We start from the raw sequence: 15,168 nt of genomic DNA on the forward strand, positions 1-15,168 counted from the left end.
TGATTGAAGGGCCCCAAGCACACTCTCACATCAAAAAACATTTTATTGGACAATTTCAGGAGGAATTTATTCCATGCTTGGTGAATTTAGAGTTATGGGCTTGGTTGGGGCCTCAAACAGGTGATTATGGTAATCTAGAGAGAAAGTACCAAGCCATTTCTGTCACAAGGCCATTCCAGCTGGAAAATAATAGTGCTTCCTTGTATTTATAGAGCGCTGAACACTTTCCAAAGTGCTTTCCCAGCTATTATCTCATTTGATCCTGACAGCGGGCCAGAGATGCAGGCTGTGGCTCTGCTGTGGGGTCTCAAATGAGAGCTTTCCCCTCTCTGGGCTTCAGTTTCCCTACGGTGGTCCCAGGCCTGGCTGGATCAGAATCCCCAGAGAGCTGGTTATAATACAGATTCCTAAGCTCCACCCAGACCGAGAATCTGGACTCTTGCTGGAGCAGGGCCTGGGAATCTGCATGTTAAACCTACTTTCCACGTGATTTTTATGTGCACCAAAATTTGAGAAGCCCCGCTCTGGTATTTCATAGCTCCTCAGCAATGAGATTCTGTCATATGAAACACATACACTCAGCAACTAACAAAACCCTGAAAAAGTGTAAAATTCTGATGAGTGGGGAGAAAACAGTCTGGTGTTGGCTGAGTGTCTGTGATCATCCTGATAATAACAGCCTCTTGAGGATATAATTAGTGCCCTCGAAATTGGAATATGACTGTTTAATAATTTAAGTGAGATCATTGGGATTAATGAATAGCGGTTGAAATTAAACGTGGGACCATAAATCCCCACAGGCCTGTTACAGTGAGGCAATCATTTATGACAAGGCATCCTAGAAAACAGGGGTCTGGCTGAGGCTAAAGGCATCTTAATATCTCCTGTAAGGGCCATGTGTTTTCACATTTAAGGTAATCCAGGGTATGCATTCAAAGAAATCGCCCTCTAACCATATCACAAAGCATATATTTATGATATCAGGTCTGCTGTTCCTTCATCCAGAGTTTTCCAAGTCTGAGCATCATTTCAACTCTATCGATAGTCTGAGATGCCAGTTAAGAATGCAGATTGCTGGGGTCCACCCCAGCACCACTGAATCAGAACCTCAGTGAGTACGCCCTAGTAAGCTACATTTTTAACAAGTTCCTCTGTAGCTGCTGATATAGATAAAAGCTAAGAACCCCTGTTTGCATCCAGATGGAACTGGAGACCACGGGGGACACACTCCAGGTGTGGGCTGCCTGCCTTTGAGGTCACTTTCTCCTTGGCCACCAGACTGGAGGGCTCTCCTCAGGGTTCTTTCCCTCCGTGGAAATCAGGATCCTCTTCTATGTCCTACTGGCACTTTTTAGCTCATTAGGCTCTTTCACTTTCTAATTCCATCTAATCCCTATAAGGAGACCTGAGATAGATGGGGTAGCTCAGCGCTCATCAGCCCATGTTTCAGTGGCCAGTAATAATAGCCAGCATAGCCGCATCACTAACAAGGGCAGTTTACTGAACCCTGACCCTGCCTGGGCCCTGCCGTGGTGCATTATCTCACTGAATCCTCACCCAACCCACGAAAGGGAGGGTGGCAGTTACGGCTTTCAGGTTGGGAGCGACGGAAACCCAACTCCAACTAGTTTACACAAGAAGAGAAAGTTCTGGTTCGCGGGATGGGGAAAGGAACTGGCTGGAGTTAGGTCGGGCTCAGCCGGCATCTCAGGTCGGCTCCCTGGAGGTATCACCATGGCAACGGGGATGGGACAGCACTGGCCAGACAGGCTGGACCCACCCTCGTGGCTGGGTGGTATCACTGACCGGCTGTCCCTTCAGGATCACAAGGAATGAGCCGTAGGTGGGGAGCAGTTCACCAAACTGACTACATCCCCCATCTTCCCTCACCTGGAAGGTGGGAAAGGAGACAGGGTTGTGCGTCTACAGTAAAGAATATTGACAGTCAACTCTGCTCAGGACAAAGGTCTATTTATAGGTCGTCTCCATTCACAAGTTGAAGTACCACTTCTTCCGTCATTGGGTGGCAGAAACCTGTTTTCTGGGAAAGGTCAGGGCTGGTCTTTCCTCCCTCCTGGTTACAACAAACCTGCTGGCTATTGTGGAGGTTCTGGGGAGGCAACAGTCAGTTTGAGTTTTCCATTAACGGAAGCTGGAGTGCAGTTATTATTTAGAATTTTCTAGGGCATATATTCTGACAGCACACACACACAAAATAATTAAAAGTTTCTGAGAAGACTGGGCAGAAACAGCCATATGATTCCATCTGTTTTCACCTTCACTACAGATTATCAGCAATGCCCGATAAATCCCATTCATTAACAGGCACAGGAATGGAGGACGTACAGTTGACAGTGGGTTACTGGTTATTTTGAGATTCCTGGTTGCTCATAAATAATGTGGGCATCTCTGAAGAGGTCTGCATTTATGAAGAAAACAAAATTAAAAAAAATTTCTTAATCATTCTGGGAGGAGTGAATATTTCGGTCTTTCAGGAGAAGGACCTGAGTATACACAAGGATCCCAAAGGTTGAAAAAGGCAGTCTGCATCGGTTAATACTTTACAGGACCCAACATCCCTAAGGGGCACCAGAGGAAAGAATGTTACTATGGTCTTCACATGCCTGTTTCTTTGTTCTACATAATGATGCAAAAATTACATTTTCATGGGACTTTGCTATTTGAGATAGTAAAGCAAGAGAATAAAAAGAGAGAAAAGAGAAATTAAACCTTCAGTGCCCACGGACACCATACTGATTGACGGTGCTGCGATTTTCTCCTTTTAATTTTTGGAATAAGCCATGTATAAATGTGTGGGTCTGGCCTTCCTGATCTTCAGAGCTGTCAAGCATTGCCTGTTTTTGGCTATGAAAATTGGTAACATTTTAAGCCTCCGGTGTTTACAGATCTGAAGGTGCCTCTGGATTCAAATCAAACCAAGATTGGCTCTGGAGCTGTGGCTGCCTGATAAAGACGTGACTGAACCTTTCAAAGGGGCTGGGAGTTTTGCAAGGAAATTGGGAAGAGTCCCTGAAGTGTCTTTTGGCAATGAGTCCATTTCACAGCCGCCTGTGCGTCTGGCATTGGGCAGCAGGTTAGAGCTAATGCCTGGGCTGATGTGCTTTATCAACCTGCTAGAACCAATGTTATTTAGAGGAGTTGGCTAATATTTATGTAACCAAGCAGACAGACCCCCTACCCTGGGACAGACCCCCTACCCCCATGTCCTCCCCTGGCCTCCTGTTTGTAGAAAAGCTTTAGTCTCTCAGGCCTCCCCTGAGTCTCAAAAGGCTGTCTCAGGAGTTAATGATTAGGAATTGTGAAGATGTAGAAACTAAGAATACTTGTTGGGTCTGGAAATGGGTAACAATTTAGACTATAAATCAATCAGATAGCAGAGTCACCCAACTCCCAGTACCCTGAAAGATACAGATAAAAGTCTGACAAACATTCCTAAGTTTTTTCGATAGGAAGCAGACCCCCACCAGAAAAGTGTTGACTGTAAGCACACAGACCCCAGGCCAGTGGGAAATCAGAAGATACACGATGCTTGAAACTTCATCTTGATGCCAACCAGTCCGAGAATTGTGCACGCGCTGACCACGCACCCTGCAGCCCCCTCCCTCACACTGCCTTGAAAACCTTTATCTCCCAACCAGCAATCTGAAGGAGGTATAAGGACATTAGTTCACCATCTTCCAAGTTGCTGGCCTCCTGAATAAAGTAAATTTCCCCTTTCCACAAACACTTGTCTCTTGAGTACTGGCCTTTCGAGTGGCAAGCAGCTGACCTTAGGTTTGGTACCAGCTTCATCCAGTTACATTTATAGTGAATGAAAACAGTAGAACATACTTCTTAGACAAATGGATGTGTATCAAACATCATGACTCAACATTTCATATCTTTACCGTAAAGTTTTGTTGCGGTTTTTACCTAAAAGTTGTTTTATTTAGGAGGTGGGATATGGAGAGCAAGTGAAGTCCTTGTACTTTGGTTTGAACCTTCTATTACATATGGATTTTCCCATCAGGCAAATGCTGACTACTAAGAGGTTTCCAGTAAAATTAGGTAGAATATGTTTCAATTGCTTACAACAGCGTCTGGCACATGGTAAGCACTACCCAGCGTTCTGCAGCATTACTATTATTGCTGTTATTGCCCACTCCCCTCTGTGAGGCAGACGAAACCAGCCCTCGCAGCTCCCCACGTATCAAGCTAAATGGGAAGGATGGGAAGGGACTTGGTTGGTCTGCACTCCATCAAGTTAGGTACTGAAGAACCTCTCACTTTTATATCAGCCTCAAATCTCATCTCCCTCTGGACTCTGAGTAAATAACAATTCACGTCTGCCCTCGGCTGGCAGACAGGCCCAGGAGCTTTGTGAAGACAGACTCTGACATGGGGGGGGGGCAGCGCTTTGCTCTCTCCCTGGGGACCCTATTCCAAGGACCTCCAACCGCCAGTTTCACTGGGTTTTGCTTCCCCCATTGTGTTTTTAAGGGAACACTAAAACCCTGGAAAAGGTTAGACTTCAATCCTCACAAGAAAATCAAGAGAATATCAGCAATTTAGCACAGTTTTACTGGGCCAAGTTTTTAAAATATAGAAGGCTCACCTACCCCAATAGAAGCATCACCTTTCTGAAAATATAATGCAGCTATTTTCCACTACAGAAACGACTCTTTCCCAAACATCAGAGCTTTTGATGCTTCAGACACAATCTGAGCGATTTATTTGATTTTTTTTTACCATCCCAGTAAATCATTTATACAGTGCTTGATTCACAAAATCCTGGTTCTTTTTTTAAAAGAGGCACAAAACATCCCATAAATACATCGACTCCTGTATCCTGTGTTCCTGCCAGCTATCCACCAAAAGGTTTATAGATTTCCCTCATTATAAACTAATTGATATTCTGTAATAGCTTTAATCTTCTTAGCAGTTCTCTCCTCTGGAGTCTGAGAGAGAAGCATTCAGGATGTTATATTAAAGGAGAAGAGAATCAAGAAGCCTGTGGGTTTTCTTAGTGGTAAGACGCCCTAGAGACTGACACTTAAGTGTGGGATTCTTAAGATTACGGAACCCATCGTAGGGAAGATCAATCCCTCTCATCATACAGGATTATGAATCAGGAGGAGACTCCTCTAAGGGCAGGTAAGCAGTTTAGGACACCTCCCACCAATCTCTCTGAGCCTCAGTTTTATCATCTGTAAGATGGAACTGCTTCCCCTGACTTCATATTTCCAAAAAGGGAACAATATTTCCTTTCTGGGGTGGCTGGGAAAGGTGATGCCGGGCAGGCCTTTGCCCGCCCAGCCTGCTTAGCCCTTTCCTCCTAGCAGCGCTCACTGGCACAGGCCCTGCCCTGCCAGGGAGGCTCACAGTTTCTCAGCTGCTAAGCCTGTCCCTGTGTCAATTAGCTCAGGAAGAAAGTGGTAGGAACAGATCCACAGTGTGTTCTCTGCATCAGACTCTCCAAAAACACACCTAATATTCTGGAGTCATTTGAATCCTGTCTCTATGTCACAACTGACTCAAAGGAGAGGTGTGACAGTCATTTTATAATGATAAGGGGAAATGACTGTAGAAAAGTGAGCGAAAGAAACCTGAATACAAAGTTAAATAGGACTGGAGGTCCACTGCACAAAGTGTAACGTAAAGGGACGAAATGCAGATTCACACTGTGGAATATTACCTAGCCATTAAAAAACAGATGAGTCAGCTCTATCCCTACTGACCTGAGGGATGTCTGTGGTACATTAACAGGGGAAAAAAGAAGAGCAATATGTACAGTGTGATCCTATTAAAGGGGGAGAAAAAAACATGTAAAGACTAGAGGGGAAAGCTCTAGAATCAGAATGTTTTTAAATCAAAGCTCTGCCTCTTTGAACTAAGCAGACATTGCCATTTCTTTGAACTCTCTGTATCTCAGTTTTCTCATCTGCAAAATGGGGATTAAAATATTACCTTTTTTAAGTAGAAAAGGAGGTTTGAGATCATTAAGTCCAGTGGTTTTCACACTGGGAAGGACAGAAGTGCTGTGGTGATGAATGAGAGGATACACCGAGCACAGATGCTCAGTAAGAGTTAGCTCTCACTATTACAGGTTAGTATTATGGTGCAGAAAGGTCTAGAAGGATACATGCCAGAATGCTGACATTAGGTACCTCAGGTGGAATGCAACTAGAGGGGGACTGGGAGGATATGAAAAAGAAAATGGAAACGAAAAGACACTGGGACTCAAAGGAGATATACAGATAGCAGATCAGATGCTCAACAGCAAATATCTTAGGGAATTGCAAATTCAAAGAAGAAAGAGAAACCACACCTGTTAGAATGGCAAAATTCCAAAACACTGATAACACCAAATGCTGACAAGGATGCAGAGCAACAGGAACTCTCATTCACTGCCGGTGGGAATGCACAATGGTAGTCACTTTGGAAGACAGTGTGGCAGTTTCTTACACAACTAAACATATTCTTACCATATGATCCAGCAGTTGTGTTCCTTGGTATTTACCTAAGTGAGCTGAAAACTTATGTCTACACAAAAACCCATACACTGATGTTTACAGCAGCTTTATTCATAACTGCCAAAACTTGGAAGCAACCAAGATACCCTTCAGTAGGTGAAGGGATAAATAAACTATGGTACATTCAGATGAGGGTCTATTATTCAGCACTAAGAAGAAATGAGCTACAGGCCATAAAAAGACATGAGGGAATCTTAAATACATATTACTAAGCGAAAGGATCCAATATGAAAAGACTGCACGCTGTATGATTCCAATTTTATCAGACATTCTGAAAAAGGCAAAACTATGGAGACAGTAAAAAGGTTAGTGGTTGCCAGGGGTTAGGAGGGAGGTGGGGATGAACAGGCAGAGCACAGAGAATTTTTAGGGCAGTGAACTACTCTGTATGACACTATAATGGTAGATACACATCATTATACACTTGTCCAAATCCATGAAGTATTTAACACCAAGAGTGTACCTTAATACAAACTGTGGATTTGGGGTGATAATGACATAATGCAGGTTCGTCCATTGTAACAAACGTACGCCTCTGGTACAGGTGCAGGATGCTGATGGCGGGGGGGATGTATGAAGGAGGTGGAAGGGTACATGGGAACTCTCTGTGCTCTCACCTTAATTTCACTGTGTATCTAAAACTGCCCTAAAAATAAGGCCTATTTAAATTAAAAAACCAATACTGGGAAAGGGGGGAAGCCTAAATGCTAACAGTAATTGCCTCTAGGGAAGAGACTCTTTCTGCACTTCCGACATTTCCTCCCTGATTCCTAGCCTGCTGTCCTCCCTGTCTGGAACATTCTTCCCCTCCCTTACCCTAAGGAGCAGTATCAACTTATCCCTTAGGATCAAGTTTAGCCAGAAGTTTCTCTGGGGAGTCTTCCCTGATCTTCTCTGTGCTCGACAGCGCCTGGACCTCCACCAAGTGGTACATGTTGCTTAGTTTTACAATTGCCCATTAGCTTGTCTGTCTGCCCTGCTGGGTGTGGGCGTTAGAAAAGAAGCCTATTTTATTCCCGATGTAGCCCCAGCATCTACTGCAGAGACATGCACAGAGTCATTTCATGAATTTTGCTGAATATATGAATATGAATTAAGTCAGGACAAATGTAGAGAAAAAAAAAAAAGCAACACAAAATTCAAGGTGAAAAGAACCCAAACTATGAAAGTGGGGAATGGCCACCCCAACAGTTGTGGTGGTCCTAGAAGCAAACTAAGGCTGTGAGAGAGATGACAAGAAATGAGGAACAGATGCTCATGGGTCTGTGTCAGGAGTGGTGTGCTGAAGCTCATACAACTTAGTAACAAAAAAACCCAAACAACCTAATCAAAAAATGGGCAGAAGACCTACACAAGCAATTCACCATTGAAGACATACAGATGTCCAAGAGGCACATGAAAAGATGCTCAATATCTCAAATTATCAGAGAAATGCAAATCAAAACTACAGTGAGGTATCATCTTATACTGGTTAGAATGGCCATCATTAAAAAGTCTACAAAGTCTGTTAGCGAGGGTGTGGAGAAAAGGGAACCCTCCTACACTGTTGATGGTAATGTAATTTAGTGCAGCTATTATGGAAAACAGGATTAAAAAACTAAAAATAGACTTACCACATGATCCAGCAATCCCACTGCTGGGCATATATCCAGAGAGAGCCTTAATTCAAAAAGATACATGCATCCCAATGTTCATAGCAACACTATTTATAATAGCCAAGGCATGGAAACAACCTAAACGTCCATCGACAGATGACTGGATAAAGAAATTGTGGTGTATTTAGACAGTGGAGTATTACTCAGCCATAAAAAAGAATGAAATAATGCCATTTGCAGCAACATGGATGGACCTAGAGATTATCATACTAAGTGAAGTAAATCAGACAAAGACAAATACCATGTGATATCACTTATATGTGGTATCTTTTAAAAAATAGCACAAATGAACTTATTTACAAAATAGAAACAGACTCAGACATAGAAAACAAACTTATAGTTACCAGGGGGTAATGGTAGGGAAGGGATAAATTAGGAGTTCTGCAGATAGTAACTACTATACATAAAATAGATAAACAACAAGGTCCTACTGTTTAGCACAGGGAACTATACTCAATATCTTGTAATAACCTATAATGATAAATAATATGAAAAAGAATATAGATATATATAACAGATTCAGTTGCTGTACACCAGAAACTAACACAACTTTGTAAATCAACTATACTTCAATTAAAAAAAATCTTTCTTTAAAGACTCTGGAATGAAAAAACGAATAGTGTGTTGAAATGCAAATTGGGTCAGGGCAAATGGATCTCCTTGACGTGTCCCCAGGGCTGGCATGGTGTGGCAGTCCAGGTCAGAGTTAATAAGCCTGTTGTGGAAAGAAGACCTCGGACTGTGGTCCCCATGGTGAGAATCTCTATCATGTGCACCAATGGGCCCTGCAAAGTCCATGTTCTCTCTGGCACCAGTCACTGCCAACAACCCATTGATAATTCTGCAAACGCTTGCTTCAGAGCCTCCTTTCAGGGAACCCCTCCCTGTGCACATTTTTGTTTGTTTGTTTGCTGATGGGGAGCCGAGTGGGGGAAATGATGTCAGGGAGATCATATCACAGCCTTTCATTTCTGTACCTTACTCCAGGCAGCCCATAGCTCATCCAAAGACAATAATCCTTACCATTAATACATACCCCTTTTTTGGGGGGGAAACCAACACTGCGGAGGGGAAGGAGAAGAACAGAAGGAAACAAATGAACAAAGGCTCCTCTTGCTTTTCCCTAATAAAGATCTCCATCTGGGCAGTGCAACCTGGAGGCAGGTCTGCCACCCTACACCCTCGCCTCTCTTTCTCACGAGTGCAAAAAACACCTCCATGCCCTCCTAATCTTCCAGACAAGCCCCCACATTCGAAGAGCTGTGGAGACCCCTGGAAAGCCTCGCAGTGCTCTATCTGCAGGCAGGGCCGGGATTATTCCGGTGTCAGCGTCGGCCTTCATTCTAGTCCCCAGTGCCACCTGCACAGAGCTCTGGATCTTATTTTAAGAATTCATCTGCTCCAATTTTGTCTCCTACTCGAGGTCTCGACCCTTAGCTGAATTACAATTAGTTACCCTGAGGATCCTGGAAGAGGCTCATTTCAGAAGAAAATGCCTTCTGCCAGGCAGTGCCAATCTAGCCTGTAGTTAGCATCTGTGAATTTCAACACTGAGACCTGTGCCTCTCGCTCACATGGCCCAGAGAAATCCGTCTTTCATGCTGGCTCGTATCTGCCATACTTTAGACAGGCCTCTCCATAATTCTGAAATTGTTTCTCCCAAATCTCATTTTTAAAACAATCACTGCTGAGTAAGTTTTCTTCCAAAGCTGCCTTGAGAATTTCTTCTTGAAACAAGAATAATGATTGCTTTTCTGAAGAACACAGATTGCAAAATCTGACAGCTAATGTGCAGGACTAAGGGATGTGAGGTGAGATTTTTCCTCTGGGTTCCATGCCCGATTCGTGGAGAAAAGGGGGCAACAACCAGGGGCCTCAGTTCTCATTCTCTTCTGCGAAATGGGAGAGTTATCTGTGCTCTTTTCTCTTTTACGAGGGTTTGGGAATGGCACCACACTGGATTAATAGTTTTGCTCTCTGGAAAAATAGATGCACTTGGAGTCATTCTTATGAAATGTACCTTTTCTTTCTCAAGAATGCTAGAGTCCATTTTTATGGGCAAGGATCATGTTATTTTCACCACCGAGTCAGTACTGAGGAAATTGGGATATTAGAGATGAAAACTGTTACAGTCCAGGATTGGCTGTGTTTGATAAGGAGCTCTTTTTAGTAAGAAGTTTGCTCTTTAATATAATGGAAACTGATATGCTGAGAAGCATCCTGGGGAGCAGAAGAGAGCAATGTGCTTCTGCAGATGTTTCATATAAGCAGCTGAGGTAGGGGACAAAGCTGAACTGGGAGCCCAGAGATGGGATTCTTGTCCCTCCTTTGTAACCAGCTGGCCATGTGCTCTTAGTGAAGCCTGTCCACTGATCCAGGACTTAGGTTTCCCATCTGTAAAATGGGCAGGTTGAGTTACAGCCGTGATTTTCACACATTTTTAAGCAGTGGAGCTCCTCTTAGTGAACAATTTTTCAGAAATCAAATATAGGCCATGCTAGGAGAGGTACCTGAACCCCACATGGGCCTGCGAGGTTCTCCACAGGCCTCACAGTGCTCCCTGAGGCATCCCTGGTCCTCTACTCTACTGCTCAGAGGCACATGCTGAAAGCCTCTAGCTTAGGTAACCTTGTAACTCTTTCCTGACTGAACAAGGAGAAATGCTGCTTCTAATCGGGCTGATGCTTGGTCCCTCTGGAGGACTAACGCCCAGTGATGCTCAGAGATGAATCCTGCCAAGGGTTACGGGTCTGCCTCCAGGACAGCTGATGCTTCAGAAAACAGGGGACAGGGACCTGAGCCCAAAGCACAAAGATGCGGGCCAGCACCAGTCACCAAAGGCACTGCTGTGTCTTCCACGGCAGAATCTCTCACGCTGACCGAAGATGACCCTGTTGCCAGCGACGGTTTTCTGTGTGTGCGTATAGCTGCAGCTGCCATATACTTCCCTTCTTCCCTCCCTCCCTCCTTAATCATTCATCCACCAATTCACAAACATTTCTTAACCACCCGCTTCTGGACCACAAGTGGTCTAGTGAGGAAGGCTGATAACGGAGGGATCAGCGAACAGCCCTGCGACCCTGCGTGGAGAAGAGAGCACAGCGGCAGCGGTGGGGGACCAAGGGGAAGATGGAGTAAGAGGAGCCAGCAGCCGTGGGAAGCGCTGGGAAGAGGGTGTCCAGGCAGAGGGACCAGCACAGGAAGATCCCGAGGCAGGATGGAGCCTGGCGTGCTCCAAGACAGAGGCCCTGCTGTGGCTGGAACACGAAGAGGGGGAGCAAGAGACCGCCTGCAATCCTCAGTGCCGTGGCCTTCCAGAACCTGAGGGGAGGCTGGGGTGTCCGCCCTGAGGAACTGCGGCTGTGTGCACGCTGCAGCACAGCAAACGGACATCAATTAATCACTTGAGCTGTGTGCTCATTTACTGTCATTTTCTCTTCCCAGCTGAGAGCCCATGGCCTGAGGGTGGCGGGCCTAAACTGGGGGGAAGGATGGGGCTGGGAGAGGAGATGGGGTAAAGGAAAGCAGAAGAAAGGGAGGACAGGCAGTGGCAGAGCACGGGTCTGGGACTCCGAGTCCACAGGCCTGGGTGTTCCGCTCACCGGCTGTGTGTCTGGGCGGGTCACTTGACCCCAGCTCCTCATCAGAGACTGTTGTCAAGAATCAATGAGATCATGTACAGGCCTGACATGCAGAAATGGTCCCCAAACGATGCATGGACGGGGAGACAATTTAGGCGGAAGGTGGGACAATCGCACATCTGCTTAGTGTTTTACAAATTGCAAAGTCCTTTCAACTACAAAAAGGGGGAGACCATACCTCCATGTCTGTATACTTATCCCTGACTCCCCCCACAACAATAATGTCATGATGTCAATAAATGATGTCAACAACGATAACAATAATACCAAGCTAAAATGCTTACTTCTTTGTTTTTTCTCCTTTTTGCTGTGTACTTAACACTGATTCACTTTGTGTGTTTAGGATATTAGTATCTAATTCATAAGTTAAATTGGTTTTCTTCTATTATACCCTTCTTCCTGTCTTAGATATGAAGTTCACTTTAATCTCACAGTATAATTGGAGGATTCTTTCTTTTTTTATTATCTGTAAGTTGTGTAATTATGAGTTCATTTTAATTCCTGATATTATCTATCTGTGCCCTCCATTAAAAATTGATGAATTTTTCCAAATGTTAACAGATACCTGTAGGTTATCAATGTTTACATGATTGACTTATTATATCATGTATTTGTTTTCTAATTTATTGCTTTCTGCTCTTTAGTATTTATTATTTGCTTTCCTCTATCTTTGGAGTATTCCATAGAGATTTTTCTATCATCTGACTTTCTTGCTTAACTCACTGTTCTTCAGTCTCATACTATCTGGTATAATTTCCTCAATGGTCTGCTTTAGAGCCATCCTATTTGCTATCCTCTGTTCTATTTGCTTATTATTCATTACATGCATTTTCTATTTTCCCATGAATTATCTTAAAATTGTGCTTTTTAAAATCTCCAAACTATGTTTTAAAAATAAATTTTCATTATTGATTTTGAACCTAATATTGTCATTGTCAGAAAACAGGGTCTATTGTATACCAATTTGAAATGTATTAAACTTTTTTCAATGGCTTAATGTATCAACATGTTTCATTAATATATTTGAAAATAATGTGTGTTTTCAAGGGCTTTATAAGACCATTATTTATTTTGTTGCTTAAATGTTTATTTCCAATGTTCACTATGTGCCAGGCACTGTCTTCAGCACTTTACATGTATTAACTCATTTAACAGTCATAGCCACCTAAGAGGTAGATCATAAAGTGATCCCATTTTACAGATGAGGGAGCTGAGGCACAGAGAGGTTAACTGACTGGGTCAAGGTCACAAAGCTAGTAAGTGACAGGGCCAGGATTAAAGATGTTACTGTCGCCAGGCTCTCTGCTAAAGAACAGAGCGATAGAGACAAGGAGACACACTCCTACCATCACTCACCTCACAGACCTTGCTTCGGGGACAAATAAATCTCATATAAGTCACTAGATGCTACTGTAACTGTGGTGGAAGTGCTAAGGACAGAGGAAACAAGCTCTGATCATTCAGTTGTCAAACATGTAGTAAGCACCTACTATATGCCTAAGAAGCTGGGGATGTGGAGTCAACAAGACAGATGGGGTGGTCCCAGCTCCTGGAACGTGGAGTCTAGTAGGAGAAACACAACAAGCCAATGTTAACACACACAGTGCTGACATGTTACATTTATTTGTATTTTAACTCTGCCTGTAATAAGAGCTAAGAAGGAAAAGTAAAGGGTCCTGTGAGAATGAGTATATGACAAAAGTTACGGAAGACTTTTAGAGGTGCTAAGAAGTTCAAGATACGTGTGCATGTATGAGTACACACACACACACACACACACCACATAATTGGGGGTGCAGTGCTAAACCGGGGCACCAGGCGGCTCACTTTGATTGTTCCGGGGTGTACTTAGACTCCCTCTCTTCACTACTCATTAGTGCCTCTGGAGGAAGGTGAGAAGAGGAAACGGCTTCTCTTGATTCTCCTGCAAGTGGTGAAAGTTCTGATGCAAAGAATAAGCTTGAGACCATTGGCTGGAGGGCAAATTCTTGGATTTCATTTCTGGCTCCAACTCTGTGTCTCTTAAACCCATGGGTGAGACTCACAGCTAACAGACACTGCAGTGTGATCTAGTGGTTAAGATCACATGTGTGGGACCAGAGAGACATGGCTTGGTGACCACATCACCACCTAAGAGCTGTGTGACCAAGGGCAAGTCACTTAACCTCTCTGTTAGCCTCAGTTTTCACATCTGTAAAATGGTGTGGCAAATACAATAGGTGGGACCCAATATCTTCTTTAATCTACTTCTCTCTTTCCTGTCTCCACCAAAGAGGCCCAAAATCAGAACACTCACATTCCCTACCACCCTTGTAGATACAGGTGCCCATATGTCAGAGTTCTGGCCAAAAGTCTCTGGAGAGACTTTCCTGAAAAAGAAAGCAAAGTCTTCAAAGGAAGAGGCTTTGTTCTCTTTGCCCCTCTTCCTTCTTCCTGCCTGGAAGGTAGACTTTCCAGAGGCACAGCAGCCATTTTATGACCATGAGGATGAGGAAGCAGGAAGAGAGAAGCCTGGTTCTCCCATGACAGACTCAAGCAGCTGTACCAATCCCGGATCTCATTATGAAATGAATGAATAAATGAATAAATAAACCAATGAATAAACCCCTTACTTGTTTGCATTATTATTTAAAGTTTTTCATTTTTGCAGTTGATACAAATGGGATAAAAACAGAACCTACTTCATGGGTTGTCGTGAGGATTAAATGAGGTGACATGCGTTCTGTGCCAGGCTCATGGCCGGGCACAGGGCAAGCATCAGAATGTGGTGGACCATATGCTGGTGCCGCTGAAGGAGGGAAGACCTGCCACCTCTTTGGCACATCACTAATGGAGCCTGGGGGCGGGAAGCTGGGTGCAACGGGCCCTACCTCGGTCACTGAAGTCGTCGACAAGCACAATCTCGGCGATCAGCTCCGGGGGCGAGCGGTTCAGTACGCTGTGGACGGTGCGGAGGAGGGAGGACCAGCCCTCATTGTGGAAGGGGATGATGATGCTGGTGTTGGGGAGCGTCTCCAGGTAGCGCTTGCTGTTGCAGCTAGAGGGGGACACGGGACGGGGAGAGGACAGGTTCAGCTCTCATCTTGCCAAGAGAACTCAGGCACGTGGTTCAGCTAATGGCCAATCCTACCTCCCCTCCAGTGTTTACGGGACGAGGGAAAGTCGGGGACACTAGTCACTTCAGAACTTTCTTCTTCTTGGCATCCCGAAATCCTGCCTCCAATCCCTGCACACATAGCGCACAGGGACACACACACACACACACACACACACAAGACCCTCCTAGCTTTGTACACAAGCAGTTACAAAACAATGAGCCTCAACAGTGATAGTGCAGCA

General features: G+C 44.4%; 1 protein-coding gene across 1 annotated transcript in view; it reads right to left on the minus strand.

The window, feature by feature from the left end:
* The window catches only part of GALNT10 (polypeptide N-acetylgalactosaminyltransferase 10), a 207,706-nt gene that overhangs the window by 72,118 nt on the left and 120,420 nt on the right, over positions 1-15,168 (minus strand). Inside the window, exon 4 of the mRNA XM_072954146.1 lies at positions 14,700-14,866. Coding sequence (XP_072810247.1) covers positions 14,700-14,866 — 167 coding nt within the window. The remainder of the gene's footprint in view (positions 1-14,699; positions 14,867-15,168) is intronic.

Source organism: Vicugna pacos, chromosome 3, assembly GCF_048564905.1.
Source record: "Vicugna pacos chromosome 3, VicPac4, whole genome shotgun sequence".
Lineage (NCBI taxonomy): Eukaryota > Metazoa > Chordata > Mammalia > Artiodactyla > Camelidae > Vicugna > Vicugna pacos.